At 42.3% G+C, this 25,142-nt stretch overlaps 5 protein-coding genes across 11 annotated transcripts in view; all 5 read left to right on the forward strand.

The window, feature by feature from the left end:
- The first annotated feature begins 320 nt into the window (after positions 1 to 320).
- Positions 321 to 4,885, forward strand: LOC110486464 (matrix Gla protein). Of its 2 annotated transcripts, none has more exons than XM_021558090.2 (5): positions 321 to 449; positions 2,463 to 2,557; positions 2,661 to 2,690; positions 2,930 to 3,032; positions 4,341 to 4,885. In XM_021558090.2, exons 2-5 carry the CDS (start codon positions 2,497 to 2,499, stop codon positions 4,489 to 4,491), a joined length of 345 nt encoding a protein of 114 aa, XP_021413765.2. In that variant the 5' UTR covers positions 321 to 449; positions 2,463 to 2,496; the 3' UTR covers positions 4,492 to 4,885. The 2 variants fall into 2 exon arrangements, with proteins under 2 accessions (XP_021413765.2, XP_021413764.2); XM_021558089.2 differs by having other exon boundaries at positions 2,466 to 2,557.
- Positions 4,886 to 8,734: 3,849 nt separating this feature from the next.
- Positions 8,735 to 10,520, forward strand: LOC110486465 (bone gamma-carboxyglutamate (gla) protein). Its single transcript, XM_021558091.2, has 4 exons — positions 8,735 to 8,889; positions 9,123 to 9,170; positions 9,346 to 9,439; positions 10,190 to 10,520. The coding sequence occupies exons 1-4, from the start codon at positions 8,829 to 8,831 to the stop codon at positions 10,290 to 10,292; spliced, it is 306 nt and encodes a 101-aa protein (XP_021413766.1). The 5' UTR covers positions 8,735 to 8,828; the 3' UTR covers positions 10,293 to 10,520.
- A 789-nt stretch (positions 10,521 to 11,309) lies between these two features.
- On the forward strand, positions 11,310 to 17,709 carry LOC110486466 (WW domain-binding protein 11). 3 transcript variants are annotated; one of them, XM_021558092.2, is made up of 12 exons: positions 11,310 to 11,481; positions 13,559 to 13,645; positions 13,900 to 13,931; positions 14,025 to 14,118; positions 14,240 to 14,436; positions 14,561 to 14,694; positions 14,806 to 14,957; positions 15,067 to 15,306; positions 15,439 to 15,561; positions 15,774 to 16,058; positions 16,195 to 16,380; positions 16,666 to 17,709. In XM_021558092.2, exons 2-12 carry the CDS (start codon positions 13,582 to 13,584, stop codon positions 17,313 to 17,315), a joined length of 2,157 nt encoding a protein of 718 aa, XP_021413767.2. In that variant the 5' UTR covers positions 11,310 to 11,481; positions 13,559 to 13,581; the 3' UTR covers positions 17,316 to 17,709. The 3 variants fall into 3 exon arrangements, with proteins under 3 accessions (XP_021413767.2, XP_036797049.1, XP_036797050.1); XM_036941154.1 differs by lacking the exon at positions 11,310 to 11,481 and adding an exon at positions 13,282 to 13,300 and having other exon boundaries at positions 16,666 to 17,315; XM_036941155.1 differs by lacking the exon at positions 11,310 to 11,481 and adding an exon at positions 13,341 to 13,378 and having other exon boundaries at positions 16,666 to 17,315.
- Positions 17,710 to 17,983: 274 nt separating this feature from the next.
- On the forward strand, positions 17,984 to 21,036 carry ddx47 (DEAD (Asp-Glu-Ala-Asp) box polypeptide 47). The gene is made up of 11 exons (XM_021558094.2): positions 17,984 to 18,168; positions 18,486 to 18,579; positions 18,723 to 18,911; positions 19,003 to 19,074; positions 19,184 to 19,374; positions 19,494 to 19,610; positions 19,710 to 19,856; positions 19,994 to 20,131; positions 20,238 to 20,308; positions 20,404 to 20,533; positions 20,621 to 21,036. Exons 1-11 carry the CDS (start codon positions 18,034 to 18,036, stop codon positions 20,789 to 20,791), a joined length of 1,455 nt encoding a protein of 484 aa, XP_021413769.2. The 5' UTR covers positions 17,984 to 18,033; the 3' UTR covers positions 20,792 to 21,036.
- Positions 21,037 to 21,681: 645 nt separating this feature from the next.
- Positions 21,682 to 25,142, forward strand: part of LOC110486468 (myosin-10) — a 74,991-nt gene continuing 71,530 nt past the window's right edge. For 2 of the 4 annotated variants that reach the window (XM_036941158.1, XM_036941159.1), the window contains exons 1-2: positions 21,698 to 22,016; positions 23,088 to 23,460. In XM_036941158.1, the coding sequence (XP_036797053.1) occupies positions 23,116 to 23,460 (345 nt within the window). In that variant the 5' untranslated portion in view covers positions 21,698 to 22,016; positions 23,088 to 23,115. Of the gene's footprint in view, positions 22,017 to 22,962; positions 22,986 to 23,087; positions 23,461 to 25,142 lie in introns of those variants that run through there. The other 2 variants (XM_036941157.1, XM_036941156.1) reach the window with 2 other exon arrangements.

Below are 25,142 nucleotides of genomic sequence, written 5' to 3' on the forward strand. Positions count from 1 at the left end.
ATGTTGGTAAACAGCAGTAAATATTGTCAGGTAGCTGTGATAGAGCAGGTAACTCCGCTACTGGACTTCCTCTCTATTCCTCTCCTCCATCCCGCTCTCTTTCTCTGTTTACACCCTGTCTGTTTTGCTTCATTCCACTCCACCTTTCCATAATCTGTTTTTCAGTGAACGTGTGAGTGTGTTTATAGAAGAGAGAGGGAGAGAGTGAGTTAAAGTGTGGTCTGATTGAGGAGGTGGAATGGGCTGATAGAAAGAAGGGAGGAGAAAGAGAGAGGGAGGGCTGAGAAAGAGGGAGTAGGGGGAAACAGACGGGTGGGGGGAGAAGAGGTATAACAGTATATAAGCCTTGCTATACAGAATAAAGAAATATCAACCAGAGAGAAAGACAGAGAGAGAGATTGTGAAAGAAACTTTACCAACAGAGTTGACACCATAACTACCTTCTTAGGGTAAGTACAACTATCTCATAGGTTTATAGCTACATAACAATATACTATCCACAATATACTAAAAACAAGATATACATTTGATATAGGTAACTTTGACTTAACTCTAACAGAAATCCCATAAAGGAGGTTAATGTTTAGGTGTAAATACTGGCTGTCACTTTTTGCAACTGAGAATGAAGTGTAACTGTAAATAACAAAACAAACAGACTTTTATCCATTAAAATAGTAATACAGTGAGATGCATGGGTACAGCCTTCAGTTTGTTTGATGTACTACTGAGTGCTGAGTGAATAGGGCTCATTAGCCTGGTGGTGCAGTTCTGTGGGTTAGTAGCATCCTGCATGTGCCTTCCAGGCTGCAGACACGCATAAAAGGCTGCAGACGATGCTGTCAGCACCTCACTAACACAGACACACACACACCCACTCCTTGATATCCTCGTAACCATTTTGCCTGTAAGGTCTGTGAGCTCCCTCCCTGTGGGCCAGCTGTGCCCCATGCCTGGAGGGCTGACGTGTGCCGTTGGGTATGTAAAGGAGGGGCGTTGTACCAGGTTGTCATCCAAACCCTACAAACACAGGAGACGACAGGGGTTTGTTCGGAAGGTTGGGGTCTTGTTGACATCTGGGATGGCTATTTGTACAGGTGTCAGAAACGTGGCAAGGTCACTGTGTGTGTGTGTGTGTGTGTGTGTGTGTGTGTGTGTGTGTGTGTGTGTGTGTGTGTGTGTGTGTGTGTGTGTGTGTGTGTGTGTGTGTTTGGTTTTCACCAGACATAATGGGATCCGTCCAAAACGTTGACTCAGGTTTGCCAAAAAAAACCTGGAAGCACCTGGATGATAATCAAGACTCTTGGAAGACTGTTCTAAGGACAGATGAGTCAAAAGTATAACTTCTTGGACGACATGGGTGCTATTATGCCTGGCGAAAACCAAACAATGCATTCCACCATAAGAACCTTACACCAACGGTCAAGCATGGTGGTGGTAGTGTGATGATTTGGGGATGCTTTGCTGCCTCAGGACCTGAATGAATTGCCATAATAGAAGGAAACATGAATTCTGCTAAGTATCAGAGAATTCTACAGGAGAATGTCAGGCCATCCGTCTGTGAGCAGAAGCTGTAGTGCAGCTGGGTCAACACACAATAAAATCTACATGAAAATGGCTAAAAAGTAACACATTTGAAGTTTTGGAATGGCCTACTCAAAGTCCAGACCTAATCCCAATTGAGATGTTGTGGCAGGATTTGAAACGAGCAGTTCATGGTTGAAAACCCACAAATGTTGCTGAGTTGAAGCAGTTCTGCATGGAAGAGTGGGCCAAAATTCCTTCACAGCGGTGTGAGAGACTGATCAACAACTACAGGAAGCGTTTGGTTGGAGTCATTGCAGCTTAAAGTGGCACAACCAGTTGTTGAGTGTAAGGGGGCAATTACTTTTTCACACAAGGGCACTGGGTGTTGCATAACTTAATTTCTGAAATAAATTAAATATGAATGTAAATGTTTGGTTATTTGTTCACTCATGTTCCTTTTATCTAATATTAGGTTTTGGTTGAAGATCTGATAACATTCAGCAACATAAATATTCCAAAGTAGAGAAAATGAGAAAGGGGGTAAATACTTTTTCACACCCTCGTATGCCCAAAGAAACTCTGTCTGTACTTCCTGTCTGTACATCACATGAGGGACCTTAAAATCCAGTCACACAAAAATAGCATTGGTTTTAGGAATTTGTTTTGCCCTCTACTCTAGAAATACATACATGTATAGGCCTAGATATTACTATTTTTGTTGACATTGAGAAATAGTGTGTAGTCAATGGATTTATGGCTGCGCTAACATGTACATAAACCCACATACAGACCCATGTAGAATCTTTACCGCCAGTTCACTCGTTTTATAGCTCAGTCACAGTCCCTAACGTACAGTAACGTCATGCGCTCCCTCCATGCCTTCTTTCTCTCGTGGTGGTGGTGGTATTATGACACATTTTAACATGTCTTCTCTCCAGCAGACCAAGAGACCGACAGACCGCCAGAGTGAGGATGAGGACTCTCCTCCAGTGTGTGGCCCTGTGTGTCACCATCTCTCTCTGCGTCTGCTACGGTACATTTCTACAAATCAACACTACGTCAATTCAGAATCTTTTTAGTAAACCTGGTGATCTACAGTGATAAGTCACAAATAACTTTCCCCTTCTTTTCCACAGATTCTCAAGAAAGCACGGAATCCTTTGAAGGTGATTGACCTTCAGATTCTCATGGCAGTAAAACATTCCCACACATTTGATGTATTATAAAAACACTATATTTGTATATATTTTTTTATTTTATTTCATCTGATTTAGAATTCCAGACTAACTAGGCCATTCTGTGAATTCAATATGATTTTGCCACTGAAATCTATATGCCCGCCCCTGTTGAGATGGGGGTAATTTCTTCTAATAAAATGGTTTAATTTAGTTCCATTGCATTCCAGATGTGTTTGTCAGTCCATACCGAGCCAACTCATTCATCAACCCACAGAGTCCACAGAGGGGAAGTGCCTACAACACTCCATCAAGAGGCAGCACTTACAGGAGGTACCACACACATGATCACTGGCCTACACACAATACCCCATAATGTCAAAGCTGAAATGTCTTGAATCAATAACTATTCAACCCCTTGTTATGTTAAGCCTAAATAAGTTTAGAAGTAAAAATGTGCTAAAAAAGCCACATAATAAGTTGCACGGACTCACTCTGTGTGCAATAATAGGTTTTAATGTGATTTTTGATTGACTACCTCATCTCTGTACCCCACACATACAATTATCTGTAAGGTCCCTCAGTTGAGCAGTGAATTTCAAACCCAGATTCAACCACATAGATCAGGGAGGTTTTCCAATGCCTCACAAAGAAGGGCACCTATTGGTAGATGTTGTTTTTCTGTTTTTAAAGCACACATTCAATATCCCTTTGAGCATGGTGAAGTTATTAATTACACCTTGGATGGTGTATCAATACACACAGTCACTACAAAAGATACAGGCGTCCTTCCTAACTCAGTTGCCGGAGAGGAAGGAAACTGCTCAGGGATTTCACAATGAAGCCAATGGTAACTATAAAACAGTTGCAGAGTTTAATGGCTGTGATAGGAGTATCTGAGGATGGATCAACAACATTGTAATTACTCCACAATACTAACCTAATTGACAAAGTGAAAAGAAGGAAGCCTGTACAGAATACAAATATTCCAAAACATGCATCCTGTTTGCAAGGCACTAAAGTAATACTGAAAAACAAAGCAGTTAACGTTTTGTCCTGAATACATAGTGTTATGTTTGGGGCAAATCCAATACAACACATTACTGAGTACCACTCTCTGTATTTTCAAGTATAATGGTGGCTGCATCATGTTATGGGTATGCATGTAATCGTTAAGGACTGGGGAGTTTTTCAGGACAAAACATTTACGGAATGGAGCTAAGCACAGTAAAAAAAATCCTAGAGGAAAACCTGGTTCAGTCTGCTTTCCACCAGACATTGAGAGATTATTTCACCTTCAGCAGGACAATAACTTAAAACACAAGGCCAAATCTACACTGGAGTTGCTTACCAAGAAGACAGTGAACATGACCATGTTTTGGCTCAAGGATATGAATGCTTATGTACATTTATATTTTTGTATTTAAATGCCAATATATTTGCCAACATTTCTAAAAACATGTTTTTAGAAAAAATATCAATTAAAACCATTTAGAATTCTGGCTGTAGCACAACAAAATGTGGAAAAAGTCAAGAAATATGAATACTTTCTGAAGGCAAAGGTAGGCCTCTGTGTTCTTTGTTTACCTGTGTTTCATAATGGTTGACTGTGATTGTAGTTGACTTGTGTCTGTGTTTCAGAACAATGAAGTCTCCAGCGGAGAGGCGCTCGGAGACATGTGAGGACTACTCTCCCTGTCGCTTCTTTGCCCATCGCTATGGTTACCAGCTGGCCTATCAGAGATATTTTGGAGCCAGGAATCCAGGCACGACGGGGAGCCGTGGATTCTGAGTCCCTGTCCATCTTATCATAGCAATTATTCCTGCTATTGATTTACTGTACGCTCATTCAACACACTCTGACATTACGTAACAGGATATTGGTTCGGTGATGTAACAGTGAAAGAGATGTGACAAATATATGAAAACATATCAGTGAATCAATTACGAATATAGTGAGCAATATTCTTGCGTATTTATATAATTCAAGCTCCATTTATTGTATAACTTTATAGCCTACTCACAATCACCACACCCTCAAAGAATAACTGCTTTCAGAAATCTGTGTTTGTGAAGATTAGCTTCACACCCACCTCCATTGTTCCATTTTTCCATCCACACTAAGACAACCGTCTCTGTCTAACCCATATGTATTTATATGTATTAAAAAGTGTTTTTGAAGAGTTTCTTACATTCATTGTCTAAATCCTATGGTGTCACGATATTCCTCAGGGGGGCTTAGTAACCTTACTTGTGGGTTACAGAATTCCACCTCATTTGGTTCCACGTGTTACCGAATTTCAGCTGAATAGGATTTTGAATAGGGAGCAAATGTGTGAACGCTAATAGCTGTCCCAGTTTGACCAGTGTGTTAGCAACAAATCAGAAAAATGTAGTGTGGAAACAATAAAAGCTAAGGGAAGCTACATTTTTGCACCAGCATGACAACGTTTGCACCTGTTTTTAAACTGTAAGTGTAAATGATGTTCAAAGTCAGTTACTATCTGTTTGATTATCCAATAGTTTGTATGGCCTCATCTTCCACTTTTGGAATGTAAATGTATATATTTTTGGTAGCTTTTTCCCTAACTTTTGCAAATGGGAGCATCAATGGTATCATTAGAAAATGTTAATTTCCAGGTCACATACACAAATAAGTAGTCAGCTGGTCACTGTTTATGTAGACAAGACGCAGCTCCTTGCCCTACCATAAAAACCCGAGGTCATCTGAACACAGTGAATGTCAGTCTCTAGAAGACGAGAGAGACACAAGCAGGACATTGGATCTGGTCATGGCACACCCACGAACAGTGGTGTAAAGTACTTAAATAAACATATTTTCAAGTACTACTTAAGTCGTTTTTTGGGGTATCTGTGCTTTACTTGACTATTTATATTTTTGACAACTTTTACTTCACTACATTCCTAAAGATAATATTGTACTTTTTACTCCATACATTTCCCCTGACAACCCAAAGTCCTCCCTACATTTTGAATGATTAGCAGAACAGGAAAATTGTCAAATTCAGGCACTTATCAAAAGAACACGTGGCCATCCCTACTGCCTATGGTCTGGCGGACTCACTAAACACAAATGCATCTTTTGTAAATAATGTGTGAGTGTTGGAGCGTGCCCCTGGCTATCCGTATATTTTAAAAACAAGAACATGGTGCCGTGCGCTTTGCTTATTATAAGGAATTTTAAATTATTTATACTTTTACTTTTGATACTTAAGTATATTTTAGCAATTCAATTTACTTTTGATACTTAAGTACATTTAAAACCAAATACTTTTAGACTTTTACTCAAGTAGTATTTTACCTGGTGACTTTCACTTTTACTTGAGTAACTTTCTATTAAGGTATCTATACTTTTACTCAAGTGTGATAATTGGGTACTTTTTTTCACCACTGCCCACGAATGGGCAATCACATTGATGTTTTTTTGTGATTCTGCAGAACCAAAATGTTCATAATTAAGGCTTTGCTAGGATAGATTTCTGAACTTTGTCCCTACATGGAGGAACGACACCAGCACTGACCCAGACCCTGAAATTGCACACCGCAATTTGGGGCCAATTCAGCGGTCCAGAAGTCCGACTTGGAAAGAAACTGAGAGAGCAAAATATAGAGGGAAATTTCCCTTAAGAGTTTAGGTTTTTACGTAACGCTACATTCTGCAATGCTGTCAAGCAATAATATGCTACTTAATTAAGAAGTTGAACATGAGTGGGGAAAAGGTAACGAGTAATATAATAGAATGGAACAGAATAGAATATAATGGAGCAGAATAGAATAGAATGAAGCAGAATAGAAAATAATGGAGCAGAATAGAATGGAGCCGAATAGAATAGAATTTTGTTCTACTTCAGTAGTTGAACAATTTATGTGTTTTAGTTATTATATGCTTATCAATGCTCCATACAGGCACTGGATATTCCCGTCCATGTGTATTACTGGTGAATGAATACACAATCAACAATCAATCAAAAAATTGCTTTCAGTTTCTTCATATAGGAAATTACTGTGGTTTGTTATAAAAAAAGCAAAACCTCTGATCAAAAGTCTGTCACAAAATGACGGGTGGCGTTTTCTCTTCTTGTTCAAATAGTATCATATGGTTTTATCAACCAGTAGTTAGTTAGTGGTTTGAATAGGATTTCGTGTGGGCATGCTTTAAAACTCGGACCTCTTGAGGTTGTCTGGTGGTACTGCACATTTAAAGGAGTGTTGTCTTTATACAGTGGGGTCTGAAATTATTGACACCCTTGATAAAGATGAGTGAAAATTACTGTATAAAATAAATAATTCAAATACTGAGCTGTATTCTATGCTAAAAAAAAATAGGACATTTTCATTCTCTATTTTCATGTCATCCAACAAATGTAGACGCCTGGAGTTTGCTAAACAGCATTGGCACTTGTATTGGAATCAGTGCTATGGTCAGATGACATGAAAATAGAGCTCTTTGGCCACGTACACCAGTGGTGGGTTTGGCGTAGAATTGAGAATGCATAAGCAGAAAAGAACCCCATACCAACTGTAAAATATGGTGATGGATCTTGAATGTTATGGGCTATTTTGCTTCCACTGGTCCTGGGGCCCTTGCTGAGGTCAACGTCATCATGAACTGTACCCAGTTCACGGACATTTTAGCCAAAAACTGGTTGCCAGGAGGTTGAAACTTGGCAGCAAGTGGATCTTCCAGCAAGACAATAACCCCAAGCACACGTCAACATCCACAAAGAAAGGGTTAATTGGCTACAAAATCAACATTTTGGAATGGTCATCTCAGTCTCTAAACTTGAAATCCATAGAAAACCTGTGGTTTGAATAGAAGAGGGCAATCTATAAGCCCAGACGAAGGATATCAAGGATCTGGAAGGATTATGTATGGAGGAATGGTCTAAGATCCCTCCCAATATGTTTTCCAACTAATAAAATAAAATGCCTCATTGCCATTATCCTAGCAAGGTGAGTTATTGAAAGGTATTGAAAACAGGGATGTCAATAGTTTTTACCCCTAACTTTTTGAGAAAAAAAGTATTACTTGAAACAAAATGTCTTTCTCTGAAGAATTATATTAGCATTGGTGTAAAGTCCTTAAGTAAAAAAAACTTTAAAGTACTACTTAAGCAGTTGTTGTGGGTATCTGTACTTTACTTTACTATTTACATTTTTGACAACTTTTACTTTTACTACATTCCCAAGGAAAATAATGTAATTTTTACTCCATACATTTCCCCTGACACCCTAAAGTACTTGTTACATTTCGAATGCTTAGCAGGACAGGAAAATTGTTGGAGTGTCGGAGTGTTGGAGTGTGCCCCTAGCTATCCGTAAAAAAATCTAAATAAGGCCGTCTGGTTTGCTTCATATATAAGGAATGTGAAATTATTTCTACTTTTACTTTTGATACTTAAGTATATTTTAGCAATTACATTTACTTTTGATACTTAAGTATATTTAAAACCAAATACTTTTACTAAAGTAGTATTTTACTGGATGACTTTCACTTTTACTTTAGTCATTTTTTATTAAGGTATCAAGTACTCAAGTATTACAATTAGGTACTTTTTCCACCACTGTCTATTAGTATAAGATAATAGCGTTTCCACATTTTTTGAGCAACAATTTAACTCAGTAATATGATCAAGGGTGTACATTTCGGCCCCCACTGTGGGTGTGGGAGTTATTAGACACATGTACATATGTTTTTACAACAGTTGAGTATAAAAGTTGGAACACTATTTTTTCATGGGGTTTTTAAAAAAATTGTGTTTTTTTAAAGCATGACCTCACCAAAAAATATGATGAAGCATAAATGTAGAATGTTTTTTCAAATGTTTAGAATATATGCTAAATTATTTGAGAATTCAGGGTGTGTGTGTGTGTGTGTGTGTGTGTGTGTGTGTGTGTATCTGTTTACTCGTGCCAGTGTACATTTGCTGTTGTTGTGGGTGTATGATACATGATTCCTCAACCAATCACAAACTCAAGATATTGTGAGGGTCATAACTATAAACTGAGTGTGTGTTCATGTACTGGTGAGAAAGACAAGCAAGACAGAACAGTCTAAATCTCATACTTGTTGATCGTCCAGATCGTGAACCAACAGCAAAGAGAAAGATGAAGACCTTGGCCATCCTTGTCCTCTGTGCTCTGGCATGTGTGTGCCACTCTATTGGAGGTAAGAGCAGAGATAGAGCGACAGCGTTAGTCAAGGTTCTGCACCTGTGCAAAATGTGCAACTATTTTTTTGAATTTCAGCATAAATGGAATAAGGAAAATAATCAAATAAATAATGAAACTTCATATAAATGTTAAAGAATAAATAAAATATGTAAACAATTTATAATGTTGTAGTTGTGTTTTCAGATCGAGATGATTAATCATGTACAATACTGTTTCCTCTCTACACAGACTCCTCTACCTCCACTGCCTCAAAGCCTGCAAGTGAGAAAAGAGTGGGTAAGAAACATCACTAGGATAATTAGTACCAGAATTGCAGGGGTCTGATTGTGTGTACTGTAATGTTGATGACCAGTCGTAGATGCACTGAACATGGTTATTCTAAGTGCAGTGGGATTACACTTGTTTAAATTTATTTCATTTTAAAAAGTGAATATGTTCTATGACCTTACAGGTGTGTTTGTTAAGAAGGACCTGGCCTCCACTTTGGTGCGACAGAAGAGAGCCAGCACTGCCCTTGCAGACTTGTCCCTGACTCAGCTGGAGAGGTACAGTACTGTTCTGTTGTCCCCTGTCTGTCATCTGATAGCCTGGCACACAAGGTTGTTTTCTACAAGGTGCCGAAAGTGTTCCACAGGGATGCTGGCCCATGTTGACTCCAATGCTTCCCACAGTTGTGTGAAGTTGACTGGATGTAATTTGAGTGGTGGACCATTCTTAATGCAAACTGGAAACTATTGAGTGTGAAAAACCCAACAGTGTTGCCATTCTTGACACAAACCGGTGCGCCTGGTACCCTGTTCAAAGGCACTTAAATCTTTTGTCTTGCCCATTCACCCTCTGAATGGAACACACACAGTACACAATACATGTCTCAATTGTCCCAAGGCTTAAAAATCCCTCTTTAACGTGTCTCTTCCCCTTCATCTACACTGACTGATGTGGATTTGACAAGTGACATCAATAAGAGATCATAGCTTTCACCTGGTCAGTCTATATCATGGAAAGAGCAGGTGTTCTTAATGTTTTGTACACTCAGTGTATGTGTTTTGCTGTTAATCAATGTTTGTATGGGAACAAGCATAATTTCCACTTCATTTAAGAATCATTTAAGATTAAATGTGCTCAAATCTTCAGGGAATTTCCTGTTGTTATCATGGAGTGAAAAGTTAATTATATAAGCCTCTTTCTTCACACTGGATAATATCCAGATTTTCATCTGGGTTTTTTTCTTCCTCCTTTCTTCTTTCACCTCTTCCTCTTATTTGATGTAAACTGCCCAACCCCTTCATTCCCAGTCTGAGGGAGGTGTGTGAGCTTAACTACTGGTGTGAGAACATGATGGACACAGCTGGGATCATTGCTGCCTACACCGAATTCTATGGACCAATCCCATACTAGATGTCAACCCACTCCACAAACCAACTTCTATTCTGCAAGGCTTTTTGGAGAGAAATAGGTGTAATGTTCTGAGGATGAAACATCTGAATAAATCTAAATAAATGAAGTATAAATTGATACGGTGTTAGAGGGAGAGCGAGAGAGAAAGAGGACAATGAAAAGTTATTAAAATAACTATTTGGTAATATTCTGTAGTGTAGTATGGTCAATAAAATTATCTAAACAATGTGTCTTTCATCAATTTATTTAATATTACATAACAATATTCTAACAATGTTATAACATGATATATTGTACGAGATCTGTTATTTCCTAAAGGGAACAAATGAGAAACAGATTAGGCTACACACTTAACGGAGACCTGAAGAAATGACCTCTGTGGTATCAAAGGCTGGTAAAGACCTTGATGCAAAAATAGTGGAGCAACTATAGTGGAGCAAAAAGTTCCATTGGCATGACATTAATGACTTTGTTTACAAATATTGAAAGAGAAAAGTTACATGTACAGATCTTCAGCACCTTCATGAATATAAAAAATCTATGACAGCTGAAAACATTTAGACTACATTCAATGTGATATTGCATGAACAAACATATCTATCTACCTGTGGTGCCTCTGTCAAAACAAAGACACGTTCAAATGCATAAATGATCCCAAGGCTGGGGCATTTAACTTGGTCATCCCTGTCAATAATGTTCGTATTTATGTAAGGTCATCTTGCCTTAAGATTGGTGTAACCTGGCCATTCTACCCCCAAAAAATATGTATAATACAATGCAAAAGGCACTCACTCACCTGCAAGAGAACTTGGTTGAAGCGTAGGCTATTCGTAAGAGTAGCAGTAGCAAAGGTTGCAGGTTCACCCAAAACTGCAGACATGAAGCAAAGACTTTGAGTGCAAAACTGCAGTCTACTAGGTCAGCCACTGGGGGGGGTTGAGCGTATTTTGTTTGACCTTCTTTTTTGGCGTTTCCGGTTTATCTCACACGAGACTTCCGCCCTAGCTCGCGGCAATCAAAACATGGTGAACTGCATCAATTAGCCAAAAGCGTTTATGTCAGTGTGATCTAAAAGGATATCACATATATTAGTTTGATACAGGCAACGACATTTATAGTTGACCATTTACCCGATTGGAAAGTAAGAGAGGGGAAAGGCAAACTGCCCACAGTTTTCACGTGGATAAAGGTAGAGTCAATTCAAGTTGGCTTTCTCGTTACCTGTTCATCGAGCTAGTTGACTGGCTAATTTAGCTAGCTAACGTTATGCTGATGTGAAACCTGCAGAATTTGGTGATATAGCTACCGTTGGTTACAAAATTTGCTAACTAACTATTTAACATTTCAGTAAATTAATATTGGCGAGTATTTGCATCATCTATAGCTAGCTAACATTATAACTTGCACAGCGTTGCTAGCTAATTTAGCTAACGTTGGTTGTTAGTTGGGACTAGTTAACGTATACTTCTGACTAGCTGCTATTCAACCAATAATTGTCTTGTGACATTGTGCTGGGAGACGAACTTGTATGTACAAGTATGTTTCTCAGCACAATGTCAAAAGGCAATTCATTATTGGTTTAATCGCAGCGAGAGTGAAAGTTATTTATAATAAGGACCTCTCTGAAATGGATGGCCCTCCCTAGAGCAAAACATATTTCCTCCCCTATAGCCAAAATAATAATCAAAACAAAGTGGATAGCAGAGAACATGTCTAGCGTTTACTCACTTCTTGGACATACCATAGCCTTAAAGATTAATATTTTTTAAATTACAGGCTAAGAATGAACATATGCCTGTGTTCATCTCATCATATTTCTCCAATGCCAAATCAATGTGTCTTGCTTGCAATGAAACTGCCCCTGCTTGCAAGTAATACAATCTGAGACCTCATTAGGAATCTGAGCATGGTGCTTTCCAAAGTTAGGCCTAATTTATCACCCCAGACAGAGTAGACCTACCGATGCAGAAAAATGGAAGCTTTAACTGCTCGCTACTCTTCTTCTGTAGCTCAACCCAATGAGAGGTCAGAAGTGTTTACCTAAAAGCTGTCTGGTTTTAAACATCTTATATTGTATAGGAAGTGAATAACTTAATCAATTGATAGTGACAGCATTAGATTACTTCCCAAGCAAAGGACATTTTTTGTGTGTTTTATGCTAGAAACAATGATATTCCCATATGCATCGGAGTCACGTCTTTCCTGGATATTTTACAGCTTGTTTCTAGCATAAAGCATCGTGGACCAAAGTACTGTTATAGATCACTTTATATAATCAGATTTGTTTAGTCTTTTCTGCCATTTTCTTCAATAAAAAGCTGGCTTATGGCATAACGTCTCCTACCCCATCAATTTGTGTCTTGGTTTTAACTTAGCCTACCTCTGTGTCAGTGAAGTGCTGTTATTTAAAGAGTGGATGGGGGGGAATTGATTGACATAGCAGTCTATAGCCTAAGTGAGTCTGCCAAACATGTAGGCCTACCTCTTATTTCTTAAATAGGCTCCAACACAAAGCCCTCTTGTTGTTAGTAAACTAATTAAAATTAAGAATGTTGAAATTAATTATGCCTACTTGAATTTGCCTACTTTCAGCACAATGAGCTGTCCATTTTCTGATTGATTGTGCCGCTGCTTCGTTTCAGCACCACATTGTAAGTTACTCAAATCTTGCTTATTGTGAGGTCAATAACTCTGATAAATAGGCCTACATCATCATTAATCAAATCAATTATAGTAGTAGCAAGCTATAACAGTTGACCTCCGGTCCTCCTCATCTTCGCACTCCTTCTCAAACTTATCTGAACATATCCTATAGCAGTGTTTCTCAACCCTGGTCCTCTAATACTCCCAACAGTACACCGTTTCGTTGTGGCCCTTAACAAACACACCTCATTGAGGGCTTGATGATTAGTTGACAAGTATAATCAGGTGTGCTTGTCCAGGGTTACAATAGAAATGTGTACTGTTGGGGGTACCAGAGGACCAGGATTGGGAAACACTGTTCATCCGTAAGAGTGCAATTTTTGGAAGAAGCCCCTGACTCTCCCTATGAACTGCCACCATAGGCCTACACAGCACAGCCATTGGTTAGGAATCACACAAAATGTTTTTGATCAGCAAGAGCAGAGCAGGCTGGGGCTCATGGTTGGAATATCCATTGCAGGGTGTAATGCAGCCTAGTTTTATTTACACCATCCCAGCAGCTATCTTAGAAATATAACTTTATAGATTTTTATTTTCAGTTGATACTGTATCTTACTTGGCAGGGTGAAGGAGACGCGCCATCACCATGGGGCGACGTTCGACCTCCTCCACCAAGAGTGGGAAGTTCATGAACCCCACCGACCAGGCCAGTAAGTAACGTCATACCCTTTCCGTCGTCATGACTGCTCACATCATACGTTCACCTCAACTTGAGCATGAACACATCCGTGGACACCCATTGTTACTTAAGCTTCAGGGGATCCCATGTATGTGAAAGGAAAATCATTTCAGTGTCTTTTTGAGCTCAGCAGCACTATGAACAATAGTAAATGCATCAACGTAGAGGAACTGTCAGGTAACAGTTTCTACATCAAACCTAATGCGGTGCCATTTTCCTCTTCAGGGAAGGAGGCCAGGAAACGGGAGCTGAAGAAGGTAAGACCTTGGCTGACAATTTGAATGTCAATGACAGGTTGACTTTGTATTCTGTCTATAAATCTCACTGTGTTCTTCTTTGCTGCGCCACAGAACAAGAAGCAGAGGATGATGGTGAGAACAGCTGTACTGAAGATGAAGGACCCCAGACAGATCATCAAAGACATGGAGAAGCTGGATGAAATGGGTGAGCCATTGCAAACGGGTTTTAAACAAGGTTGTGCGTTTATTTGTCTTCCAAAAGGATCTTGCTAATAATTGTATTCTCTCCTGTTCACATCTGTTCTCTGTTTTTTTTTCTGTGCCAGAGTTCAACCCTGTGCAGCAGCCGCTGCTGAATGAGAAGGTGCTGAGAGACAAGAGGAAGAAGCTACGGGAGACGTTTGAGCGCATCGTACGTTTGTATGAAAGAGAGAACCCAGACACTTACAAGGAGCTACGCAAACTGGAGCTGGACTATGAGAGCAATCGCGGCAAGCTGTCACTCTACTTCGACTCAGTCAAGGTGTGTATGCTATGCTGATGAACATGTATGAATTGCACAGATAAACCGAGCAGTGCTGAGATCATGTCATAATTGTTGCTGTTGTTCACTACTCACACTTCCTCTTCCTCGCTCTGTCAACTAGAATGCTGAACTGGTGGAGGTGGATAGCATCCCACTCCCAGAGATGCCCCACGCCCCCTCCAGCATCCTGATCCAGGACATCCCCCTGCCTGGGGCCCAGCCTCCCTCCATCCTGAAGAAGGGCTCCTCGTTTAGGTGGGCAGTCCCCTGAATTTACAGTGCTGTCTCAGTATCATTCCTGTGGACCATACCACAACCCTACCAGCTGCTCTGTAAACACTCTCTCACTCTCTCTTTCTCTCTCAGTAAGGGGATCAGTGCCTCCATGTCTGCAGCGGTGGCAGGCGTCCCTCGGTTACCCCCTGGTAGGAAACCCCCAGGTCCCCCACCTGGCCCCCCACCGTCTCAGGTCCTCGCGCTGTACGCCTCACGTAGGGCCCAGTTTGCAGCAGATGCAGGTACTGCATACACACCTCACCTCTGCATGTTCGTACATGGGATCAGGAGGAATAAATATGCTTCATTCTACTTTCTTATCCAAATCCACCTTTCTCTGCCTACAACCAGATCTGTCCAACCAGGCCTCTGACATGGAGAAAGCCCTGGACACTATGCTGATGGGAGGAGAGAGGGACAGTGGGAGCGAGAGCGATGGAGAGGATGGCGAGGAAGACGACAGCGACTCTGAAGAGGACAGTGAAGGAGATAGGGATGAAGGAGGCGAGGTTGACAAGAGGATGCTGGTGGACCGGCAGGAGAACGATAGAGAGAAGGGCAGAGAGGAGGACAGAGGGGACAGACATGCAGGTGAGAAGCGGAGCCTTGTCCGCATATGTGCATGCTTGATCACCCCAAGTGTGTTGGGTTCTGTCTTCAAGTCTGCACTGCTTGGTGTTGTGATATGGCGTTTTACACGAGGTTGTGTGATATGTTTTGCAGGACGCAGTGTGCGGTTTGCAGACATGCCCCCCTCAGCACCCAGGGAGAAGAGCAAGAAGAAGAGGATTGTGAAGAAGAAAAAGGCCATCACTCCACTGCAGGCTATGATGCTTAGGATGGCAGGTACTGTGTCTTCTTCAGTCTTCACACAACACCACTACCACACTTGAACAGGACTTGTGATGCAGATGAATGATTGGATTGTTGACACTATTTTGGAGAATGACCTTTAAAGAGGTTTGTATTCGCTGGAGGATGATTTCTCCATGGGAACTAGGTTATACTTTCTTCCTTCATCCCTTTTTCACTCATCCCCCTTTATTATTTGTCTACAGGGCAGTCCATCCCTGAAGACGAAGAGGAGGAAGAGGAAGTTGAGGAGGAGTACACTGACTCTGACGACTCAGACATCGAGGATAGGGGACCACCAGGTGACAACCAATCTCATCTTATACCCAATCAGCGCATGCCTCCACCCTCTGGACCAATGGGAGGACAGCAACCACCTCTACACATGCAGGGTCCACCAGGGACAGGGCCTCCACCGTTGGGACCACCCCCAGCTCCTCCAATGAGGCCTCCTGGTCCGCCCTCTGGCCTGCCTCCCGGCCCTCCGCCCGGTTAGTTGGTTTTATGTGTAGTAATGATTGGAGTAGAGTGTCATCTTGTATGACGTTGCTTCATTACTATCAAATTACTAAAACAAAGCACTATGATGTGATATGTCATATGATATGTCTTGTTTGTCATCCTAAGGTGCTCCCCCGTTTTTGAGGCCGCCTGGTATGCTAGGTGGTCCAAGGGGACCGATGCCCCGGCTACTGCCCCCAGGCCCCCCTCCAGGTCGTCCCCCTGGCCCTCCCCCAGGCCCCCCTCCAGGCCTCCCTCCTGGTCCTCCACCCCGGGGACCCCCACCCAGACTGCCTCCCCCAGCTCCCCCAGGTTTGTGTGGATGCGTGGATGTATTTTTTTGCCTTTAATTGGAATTACATATGACTTTATCCCTTCTCCTTAAACACAGAACATTGTCAAAACATACAAAAACAAATGTAACATAACTACAGTTCAGCAGTACCCAAAGTTAACAGTAATAAAAATATATGTCAACATGGCACATACCTCAAGCTAAAATGAATGTAAAATAAAGCCCATGCTTTGGGCTGCAAAGCATGGGAATAAAGCAGGATTTCCCCCCACTCTAATCTCCTCTCTTCTCGCTTTCTGTAGGCATCCCCCCTCCACCACGATCTGGCCCCCCACGCCAACTCGCCCCTCCCCTCTCTCTTTTTCCCCCGCCACTTAACTCCAACGTACTCAGCGCTCCCCCCAGCATTGTCCACCGCCAGAAACCCGGCTCCAACCCAGATGGCTCCCATAGCAACCCCAATGCCTCCATGCTGCCCCCTCCTTCCATGCCTATGTCCATGCGCCCAGGGATGCAAATGCCCCCTCCCCCTGGGACAAGTGCCCCGCCGTCAGGCACAAACCCCACCAGCCACCACCATGCACCAACCATCGAGAAGCGGGCCAACATCACCTCTATCTCAGCCGGAGGCAGCAATCTGGCAACAGGCCAGGGGAGTGGCGGAGCCACCATCTCAGCCAAACCCCAGATCATCAACCCCAAGACAGAGGTCACCCGCTTCGTGCCCACAGCGCTGAGGGTGCGCAGGGATAAAGGGGCCGGGAGCGGAGGAGGGCCTATGGAAAAGAGAGGAAGAAGAGAGGAAAGGGTGGGAGGCCAGAAGCAGCAGTCGATGGCTGCCCCCATGGGGTCGGCCAACCCTACTCAGATGGGCCCAGTCTCTCAGCCCAACATGAAGACCAAGGACCAGATGTATGAGGCCTTCATGAGGGAGATGGAGGGACTCCTCTGAGACTGACAGGGGCTGCGGGGTGAAAAGGGTGGGTGTGTTGAGAAGGAATGAACAGTAGGGGTCATGAAGAATGTGTTAGTGATACCAGCAAGCAGATGCTGTTCAGAAACACATTGGTTCCTCTAAATGAAGCAGAAAGGCTTTGTTTTTCACAATGAGACTAGAATCTCCTCCCTACCAACTTACTGTACATGGCTATGATAATTTGGCTCAATCTTTGTGAAAAAGCTAGTGTTTTTTATGACTGTCAAATGTTTATTTTATTGTTGAACTGAGAAACGTGATGGATTTCAAAGAAAGAAAGGGGGTGTTTGTAGGAAAATCCAAATGAGTGTGCATATGCTTGTCTGAAAGGGTTAGACCTGCAACTAAATAAATACTTAAACTCAATTAACTATTTTCAGTCCAATCTTTTTTTAAGCATCTTTTCATAAGTCAGACTACAAATGAATAAACCACCATGATGAACAGGCTCATTCAGCAGGATGCAACGTTTTGGATCATTCAGATGGAAGAACTATGTTGGATAAGGAATCACATCAGCTCTATTCGTGACATTTATATCTGCAACGTTTGACAACTGAATGTGGTCTAAACATTGCAATTAATTGAAATGATTTATGAATTCAGCGGGGAACATCAAGTCCCAGAAATCCTAGCACGAAATCCATTTCCGTACATGCGTAGTTTAGCGTAGACGGCATGTTGGCAAACAAGCATGGCGGACGACTCGGGAAAAAGTGTTGCGATAAAAACAGATGGCGCAAAGGATGAAGATTCTAGTAGTGATGATGATAACAGTAACGTTAATATCGCGGAAAATGACAAGCCAGTGAAGACCTTCAAAGATCTGGTGAGTAACGCTAGCTAGCTAAATGGAAATGGTGGATAAGCTTGGAAGCGAGCTAACGTTAAGAGCATATCAACAAACCAACCTACCGCTGATAAGTTAGCAAGTTAACTGTCTTTCAACCACCAACATACAGTTCAGCATCCTACGCTTCACCAGGTAGAGAGTTGGGTGCAGCTGTGAGGTGATGTGATGTCATTGACAGGCATTTAAAAATCGGGCGCGCATTCAGCCATGCGATTTGTGTAGATGTGTAACATAAACTCCATATTCTAACGTGTTTACATATTCCTGCTATGGCATGCATCTGTTTAATATAGGGTGTAACTGAAGTGCTGTGTGAAGCTTGTGAACAGTTGGGATGGAAGACTCCTACAAAGATCCAGGTAGAGGCCATACCTGTAGCCTTACAAGGTGAGTTCAGTTGGATGGAGGTGGTTGAATGTTCTTGTTTGTTTGTGAGATGTATAAAACGGTTGGTAAAGACCTGTCCTCTCGGGGGAAGGTCTCATGTCTGTCTGTACACTCACAATGCACTTTCTTCTCTCCTATCTCAGGAAAGGATGTAATTGGCTTAGCAGAGACCGGCTCAGGGAAGACCGGGGCTTTTGCTCTGCCCATCCTGCAGTCACTCCTCGCTTCCGCTCAGAGGCTGCACACGCTCATACTCACCCCCACCAGAGAGTTGGCTTTCCAGATAGCAGAGCAGTTTGAGGCCCTGGGCTCCAGCATCGGAGTCAAGACCGGTACGTGGGCATTGGAAGGAGTAGAAACATATTTGATGGAACTCAAGTGTCATGTGACTGTTGTTTTAACTCATATTTTTTTCTGTTTCAGCTGTTATCGTTGGAGGAATTGACATGATGTCCCAATCCCTGGTCCTGGCCAAGAAACCTCACATTGTCATTGGTGAGAAAATAACTTAATCCAACCTACCCCTTTCAGTTGCATAATATGGTACCATCTTTTAAGTGCATTCCTGGTTGATACGGTGTATTCACCATGTATGTCATAACAGCCACCCCCGGGCGGTTGATAGACCACTTAGAGAACACAAAAGGCTTCTCACTGCGAGCGCTGAAGTTCCTGGTGATGGATGAGGCAGACCGGATCCTCAACATGGACTTTGAGACTGAGGTAGACAAGATCCTAAAGGTTATTCCCAGAGACCGACGAACGTTCCTCTTCTCTGCTACCATGACCAAAAAGGTAACCACGTAATAGCTCCTATTATCTATTCCTTTTAGCTTTTCATTTGAGACTTGTCAGAGTATCTTTAACATCTGGCCTGTCACACTAACCCTTCTATGTCTTCTATATTTACCAAGGTCGCCAAGCTGCAGAGAGCAGCTCTGAAGGATCCAGTTAAATGTGCCGTTAACACCAAGTATTCAACAGTAGAAAAACTTCAGCAGTACTACGTCTTCATACCCTCCAAATACAAAGTATGTTAAGTTTGATGTTCTAATGGTAATTTGTCTCTGAGAAGTCAGAAGCTGTGTATGGTTAGTGTTGGATTGTAAGTTAACTGGCTGTGTCTCCAGGATTGTTACCTGGTGTCCATCATCAACGAGCTGGCTGGGAACTCCTTCATGATCTTCTGCAGTACGTGTAACAATGCCCAGCGTGTGGCGCTGCTGCTCAGGAACTTGGGCATCACTGCCATCCCCCTGCATGGGCAGATGAGTCAGGTACCCCCCTTATCCAAACACACTACTGTCTACCAACATACTCACTCCAAATATCATACTCTATAACACTTCCAAATGTTTTACACATCAGTGGAATCTGCATGTATAAATAATAAATGTCTTTCTCTGTTGGTCAGAACAAACGTCTAGGGTCGCTGAACAAGTTCAAGTCTAAGTCTCGCTCTGTGTTGCTGGCGACGGACGTGGCATCAAGAGGACTGGACATTCCACATGTAGACTGTGTTATTAACTACGACATCCCAACTCACTCAAAGGTATCAGTCTTGCTTGTGTGAATGTTTCTCCCTGTCTGCAGTCTCTTCAATGAGGGACCCAACCGAGCAAGTTTAGTGGCATTTTACCGTGTGTGTTTGTACTCAGGACTACATCCACAGAGTGGGGCGAACCGCCAGAGCAGGACGGTCTGGAAAATCAATCACATTTGTCACACAGTAAGGGCCACCTTTATGCTCGCTCTCAACCAATCTTATTGAAATTGGTGACTTTGTCCAAAGATTTTCTTCTGGTTGACATATTGACCTCTCAGGTATGATGTGGAGTTGTTCCAGCGAATCGAAACTCTGATTGGCAAGAAGCTGCCTGCCTTCCCCACGCAGGAGGAGGAAGTGATGATGCTGGTGGAGAGAGTGAGCGAGGCGCAGCGATTCGCCAGAATTGTGAGTCTCAATCAGTGTCTTTTCAGCAATGTCGTCATCCATTGTGATAGCTCTAAAGTCAGTCACAATAACCTCTTTCCCTCTCAGGAAATGAAGGAACAAGGAGAAAAGAGGAAGCGGCCCAGAGGAGAAGAGGGGGATGACACAGAGCAGTCCAGCGGTGTGAGGAAGAAAGTAAGAGGTGGCGCTGGTGGTGGCGGAGGGGGGGGCGGAGGAGGAGGAAAACGTGGTGGAGCAGCATGGAGAGGAGGACGTTAAAGTTGCCAGTAGAGATACACAATACTGTACATGTTGTCAGATACTATGTAATTTTCTTCTTGATATAAAACATCAACATCATCACAACCACCACATCATGGAGACAGGCTATTTAATTACCGATCACTTGTTCAATTTACTAATCAATATTTCCATTTGTAATAAAATGTTTATGTAAAATCAAGCTTATGTTCAGTGAGTTGTGTTCACAATTTGATAATAAAGCTTGGTCAACATGAATGGAATCCTGGTATGATAACATCTTCATGAATTTGTATTAAATCTTTTGAAAGTAGATTAGCAATGCAGGTGACATGAACAGGGTTGAACTATGTTTGTGGAATAATAGCGAAAATAGACTTTAAACCAACAATGACCTATATTTCCCAGAAGAGAATGGTACAAATAAGCCCCACCACTTTGGACACAAGATGGGGGTGTTGCATATCATGATATCTAACCAGTTATTATGTGGTAGCTCATTGTAACATTTGTACCATGTCAAATATCACTCCATGCAATACCCGATGAACATACAAAAAACTTTAGATCGTTATTTGCATCAACAGCGTGTTAATGACAAGGAACAAATATGTGCATTGTTATTTCATGCACTGGTCATAAGGATTTAATCGGGCGCTTTTTTTCTCATGTTGAGGGTCAGGTTGAAAACGGTGTCAGGAACAGGTGGAACGATGGACCAGAAATCATTCCTCTGAAAATAGTTGGTTTTCTCTAGGGTCGTTATTTTTAGCCAATAGGAGGCAAGGGTACTAGAGACTGCAGCATGAGAATCCAATTGTGTTTTAGCCGCATCTAGTAGGCGTGTGCAGTGCATAGACTTTCACAACTAGATACTATATTCACCTCATGTGGCTTCAGAATAAAACACGATTTGTATTTGTTTATCATTAGACGTCTGTTTGTCAGAGGATATCAACACTGTAGAAAATATAGCACGTAAAGCATCACAATGAGCTATTGAATTCGGATGAACTGATCTATTGGTCAATATTCATGTCTGCACAACCCATCGTAGGCGGAGTAACAGCGGTCAGATCTGTGCGGTTGAGGGGCCCAACCGTAGGGGCAGTGTCTTTGGTGCATACCAAAGCCTAGACAGATGCCTGAATATCAATTGTGTTGTTGCAGAAAGTGTTATTAAAGAGGGAGGTCGGTCTATTCCTGTGAACAGTTGTCCTCGTTTCTTCCGTCACAGCACCAGGTAAATTACCAGCTCTTTTAGGAATAATTGTAATTCTACATGGTTATATTAGCAACTTGAAGACTGTCCGGCTGGATGGATTTAGGCTAAATTGCGTAACTGTGGAGGTACTTGCAATGATGTCGCTATATTACGTTCAGGACTATTGATTACCCAGATACGTTGAATTAAAATATGTTTAAGGCATATATTGCGTTATATTTATTGAATATTTTAATTGAATGAAATTGAAATGATGACTTTAGAGATGTTGCTACACCAAAATTGACTCCCTTGACCAGTACAGCTCGCTGCATGATTTCAGAAGGTTTCTGTTATTATCAAAGTGGTTAAATGTCAGATAACGTGCAGCTATCTGAATCTACGTGATCTATAATAGTGATATAGGTTGTTCAGGGACCTGCTGATCTAATAAATACATGTTTATTGTCTATGTTGATTGTCATGTGTGGACCGATTGCGTACCATTCACAACACGGTTACACCAGCGCGCGAGGTGGCTCTAGTCAAGTCAGAGTAAGACGCGTGTTATTAAATGAGTCAACAAAGGCAAATCAACAACAACAAAAAATACAATTGTTTGGTACTTTATTCTGAATACATTTGTTCAACACGTTGAATACTCTACCTGAAAGTGAGGAATTGCTTTCCATGTTTGGCTGCAAACATCTACTTGGATGAGGAATTTGTGATAAATTATGCTGTAAATAACAATGACGTTGTAGGCCTATTTTTGCGTGTACAGATACAATGTAGCAGTAGTTCAATCTTATTGGTGTAACAGTTGGGATAATGGGACAATTCTCAGAGTGCAATGTATTTCTCATCCCTGGATTGAGGTACGTTTTCCCGAGCCATATTCGTGCAGGCTCCATGGTGTCTTAATCTACACAGGAATTCTGTCTAACCCCAGTGCAGCTGTAAGCAAGCCGGTCGGATCTGCTGGCTACACCTAGACTTGAAAAGGGGGTAACTTTAATGTCACCTTGATAAATGCAATGCCTGAGAGTGCTTAACATCATGACAAACATGTTGCTATACTGAGTTTCTGTCTGTCTCTGCCTCTTCCAGGTGCCACTCTTGCTCTGGTACCCCCAAAATGGCTCATCGAAGTGGGCTGGAGGACCCGGAGCGGTACCTGTTTGTGGACCGCGCTGTCGTCTACAACCCGGCCACACAGGCTGACTGGACAGCCAAGAAGGTGGTGTGGATCCCTTCAGAGCGTCATGGTTTTGAGGCGGCCAGCATCAAGGAGGAGCGGGGAGAGGAGGTGGTGGTGGAACTGTCAGAGAATGGCAAGAAGGCCGTTGTCAATAAGGACGACATCCAGAAGATGAACCCGCCTAAGTTCAGCAAGGTGGAAGACATGGCCGAGCTCACCTGCCTGAACGAGGCCTCGGTGCTGCACAACCTCAAGGACCGCTACTACTCTGGCCTCATCTATGTGAGTGGTTGTGTTGTTGTACACTGTTAGAAAAAAGGGTTGCAAAAGGGTTAGGATAACGCTTTTTGGTTCCATGTAGAACCCTCAGTGGAAAGGGTTCTACCTGGAACGAAAAAGGGTTCTACAAAGGGTTCTTATATGGGGCCAGCTGAAGAACCCTGTTAGGTTCTAGATAGCACCTAAAATAAACACAAATACTGATCACAGTCTATAACCGTTTCCAGATAGTTCAGACCGATGGTAAATTCTCTCTCTGTATCTAGATTACCTGCCATCTTCTTTACTTTCACCTTTAAAGGTGACATTTCTACCATAAACACTGGTGGGTCAGTTTGTTTGTATGACCCCATTCCTTGAGGTTGCCCTGTTTGATCTCTGAGCTGTCTGTGGGGCTCTCTCATCTAATGGGGTCCCTGGGTAGTAAAGCAAACACATTTGGCCCTGTGTGTTGACTATGGAGCCCCAGGGCAGGGTGGCAGACTGGGAGAGGCACTGGCCCACCTCCTGTCACTGCTGCTGCTGTGCTCTATGGCCCAGACTGGCTGCGATAGGTCTGGTTCATTTTTATAGTCGTGAGCCTTTGTCCTCTCACACATGAGCCGTCGGTAGAAAAACCTCCTAAAATCCCAGAATTCCATTAGACGATAGCCAGTGTCAATGATGTATATGATGTCACACATTTAGGGAGATTCTAAAGCTACCCCCTCCATTCTGGATTCCGTTAACTTTTTAAAAATCTAAGCACACGTGCAATAAAATCCAACGTCCGAGTTTGCATTGGTTTAAATTGGGTGCTTTCACTGTGTGTGAGTTATCTGCAGCTATGTTTCGGTGCTGATGTGTCTAGCTAATGATGTCCTATATACAGTGTATCGTCGTGATCTTGACCCATTTAGTGACATGCGTTCCAGGAATAGAATGTGGATTGGTTATCACCAGAGACATGGTGACGGGGATTCTGGAGGAACTGCAGTCTTTTTGATTTATCTTCTCTACCAGGCTTGATGACGAATTCCACTAGATAGTAGCTTTATGCTTCTCCATGTTTCTTGAAGGCTCAATCAAATGTATTTTATATAGCCCTTCGTACATCAGCTGATATCTCAAAGTGCTGTACAGAAACCCAGCCTAAAACCCCAAACAGCAAGCAATGCAGGTGAAGAAGCACGGTGGCTAGGAAAAAACTCCCTAGAAAGGCCAAAACCTAGGAAGAAACCTAGAGAGGAACCAGGCTATGTGGGGTGGCCAGTCCTCTTCTGGCTGTGCCGGGTGGAGATTATAACAGAACATGGCCAAGATGTTCAAATGTTCATAAATGATCAGCATGGTCGAATAATAATAAGGCAGAACAGTTGAAACTGGAGCAGCAGCACAGCCAGGTGGACTGGGGACAGCAAGGAGTCATCATGTCAGGTAGTCCTGGGGCATGGTCCTAGGGCTCAGGTCCTCCGAGAGAGAGAAAGAGAGAAGGAGAGAATTAGAGAACGCACACTTAGATTCACACAGGACACCGAATAGGACAGGTGAAGTACTCCAGATATAACAAACTGACCCTAGCCCCCCGACACATAAACTACTGCAGCATAAATACTGGAGGCTGAGACAGGAGGGGTCAGGAGACACAAGGCTCTCTTCATCTTTTGTTGAATATTGGCCGTAGTGAAAAATAAACTACGCTGAAC

The sequence above is a fragment of the Oncorhynchus mykiss genome, chromosome 13 (genome assembly GCF_013265735.2).
Source record: "Oncorhynchus mykiss isolate Arlee chromosome 13, USDA_OmykA_1.1, whole genome shotgun sequence".
NCBI classification, from domain to species: Eukaryota; Metazoa; Chordata; class Actinopteri; order Salmoniformes; family Salmonidae; genus Oncorhynchus; species Oncorhynchus mykiss.

Excerpts from the sequence above, each read along its gene's own strand:
- LOC110486464 (XM_021558090.2), top strand. The coding sequence starts at position 2,497 with ATGAGGACTCTCCTCCAGTGTGTGGCCCTGTGTGTCACCATCTCTCTC. Across the intron at positions 2,558-2,660 it reads CTCTCTCTGCGTCTGCTACG|ATTCTCAAGAAAGCACGGAA; the intron begins GTACATTTCTAC and ends TCTTTTCCACAG. Across the intron at positions 3,033-4,340 it reads AGAGGCAGCACTTACAGGAG|AACAATGAAGTCTCCAGCGG; the intron begins GTACCACACACA and ends TCTGTGTTTCAG.
- LOC110486465 (XM_021558091.2), top strand. The coding sequence starts at position 8,829 with ATGAAGACCTTGGCCATCCTTGTCCTCTGTGCTCTGGCATGTGTGTGC. Across the intron at positions 8,890-9,122 it reads TGTGTGCCACTCTATTGGAG|ACTCCTCTACCTCCACTGCC; the intron begins GTAAGAGCAGAG and ends CTCTCTACACAG. Across the intron at positions 9,171-9,345 it reads TGCAAGTGAGAAAAGAGTGG|GTGTGTTTGTTAAGAAGGAC; the intron begins GTAAGAAACATC and ends ATGACCTTACAG.
- LOC110486466 (XM_021558092.2), top strand. The coding sequence starts at position 13,582 with ATGGGGCGACGTTCGACCTCCTCCACCAAGAGTGGGAAGTTCATGAAC. Across the intron at positions 14,958-15,066 it reads CCAGTTTGCAGCAGATGCAG|ATCTGTCCAACCAGGCCTCT; the intron begins GTACTGCATACA and ends GCCTACAACCAG. Across the intron at positions 16,381-16,665 it reads GCCTCCCCCAGCTCCCCCAG|GCATCCCCCCTCCACCACGA; the intron begins GTTTGTGTGGAT and ends CGCTTTCTGTAG.
- ddx47 (XM_021558094.2), top strand. The coding sequence starts at position 18,034 with ATGGCGGACGACTCGGGAAAAAGTGTTGCGATAAAAACAGATGGCGCA. Across the intron at positions 18,580-18,722 it reads CATACCTGTAGCCTTACAAG|GAAAGGATGTAATTGGCTTA; the intron begins GTGAGTTCAGTT and ends CTCCTATCTCAG. Across the intron at positions 18,912-19,002 it reads CAGCATCGGAGTCAAGACCG|CTGTTATCGTTGGAGGAATT; the intron begins GTACGTGGGCAT and ends TTTCTGTTTCAG.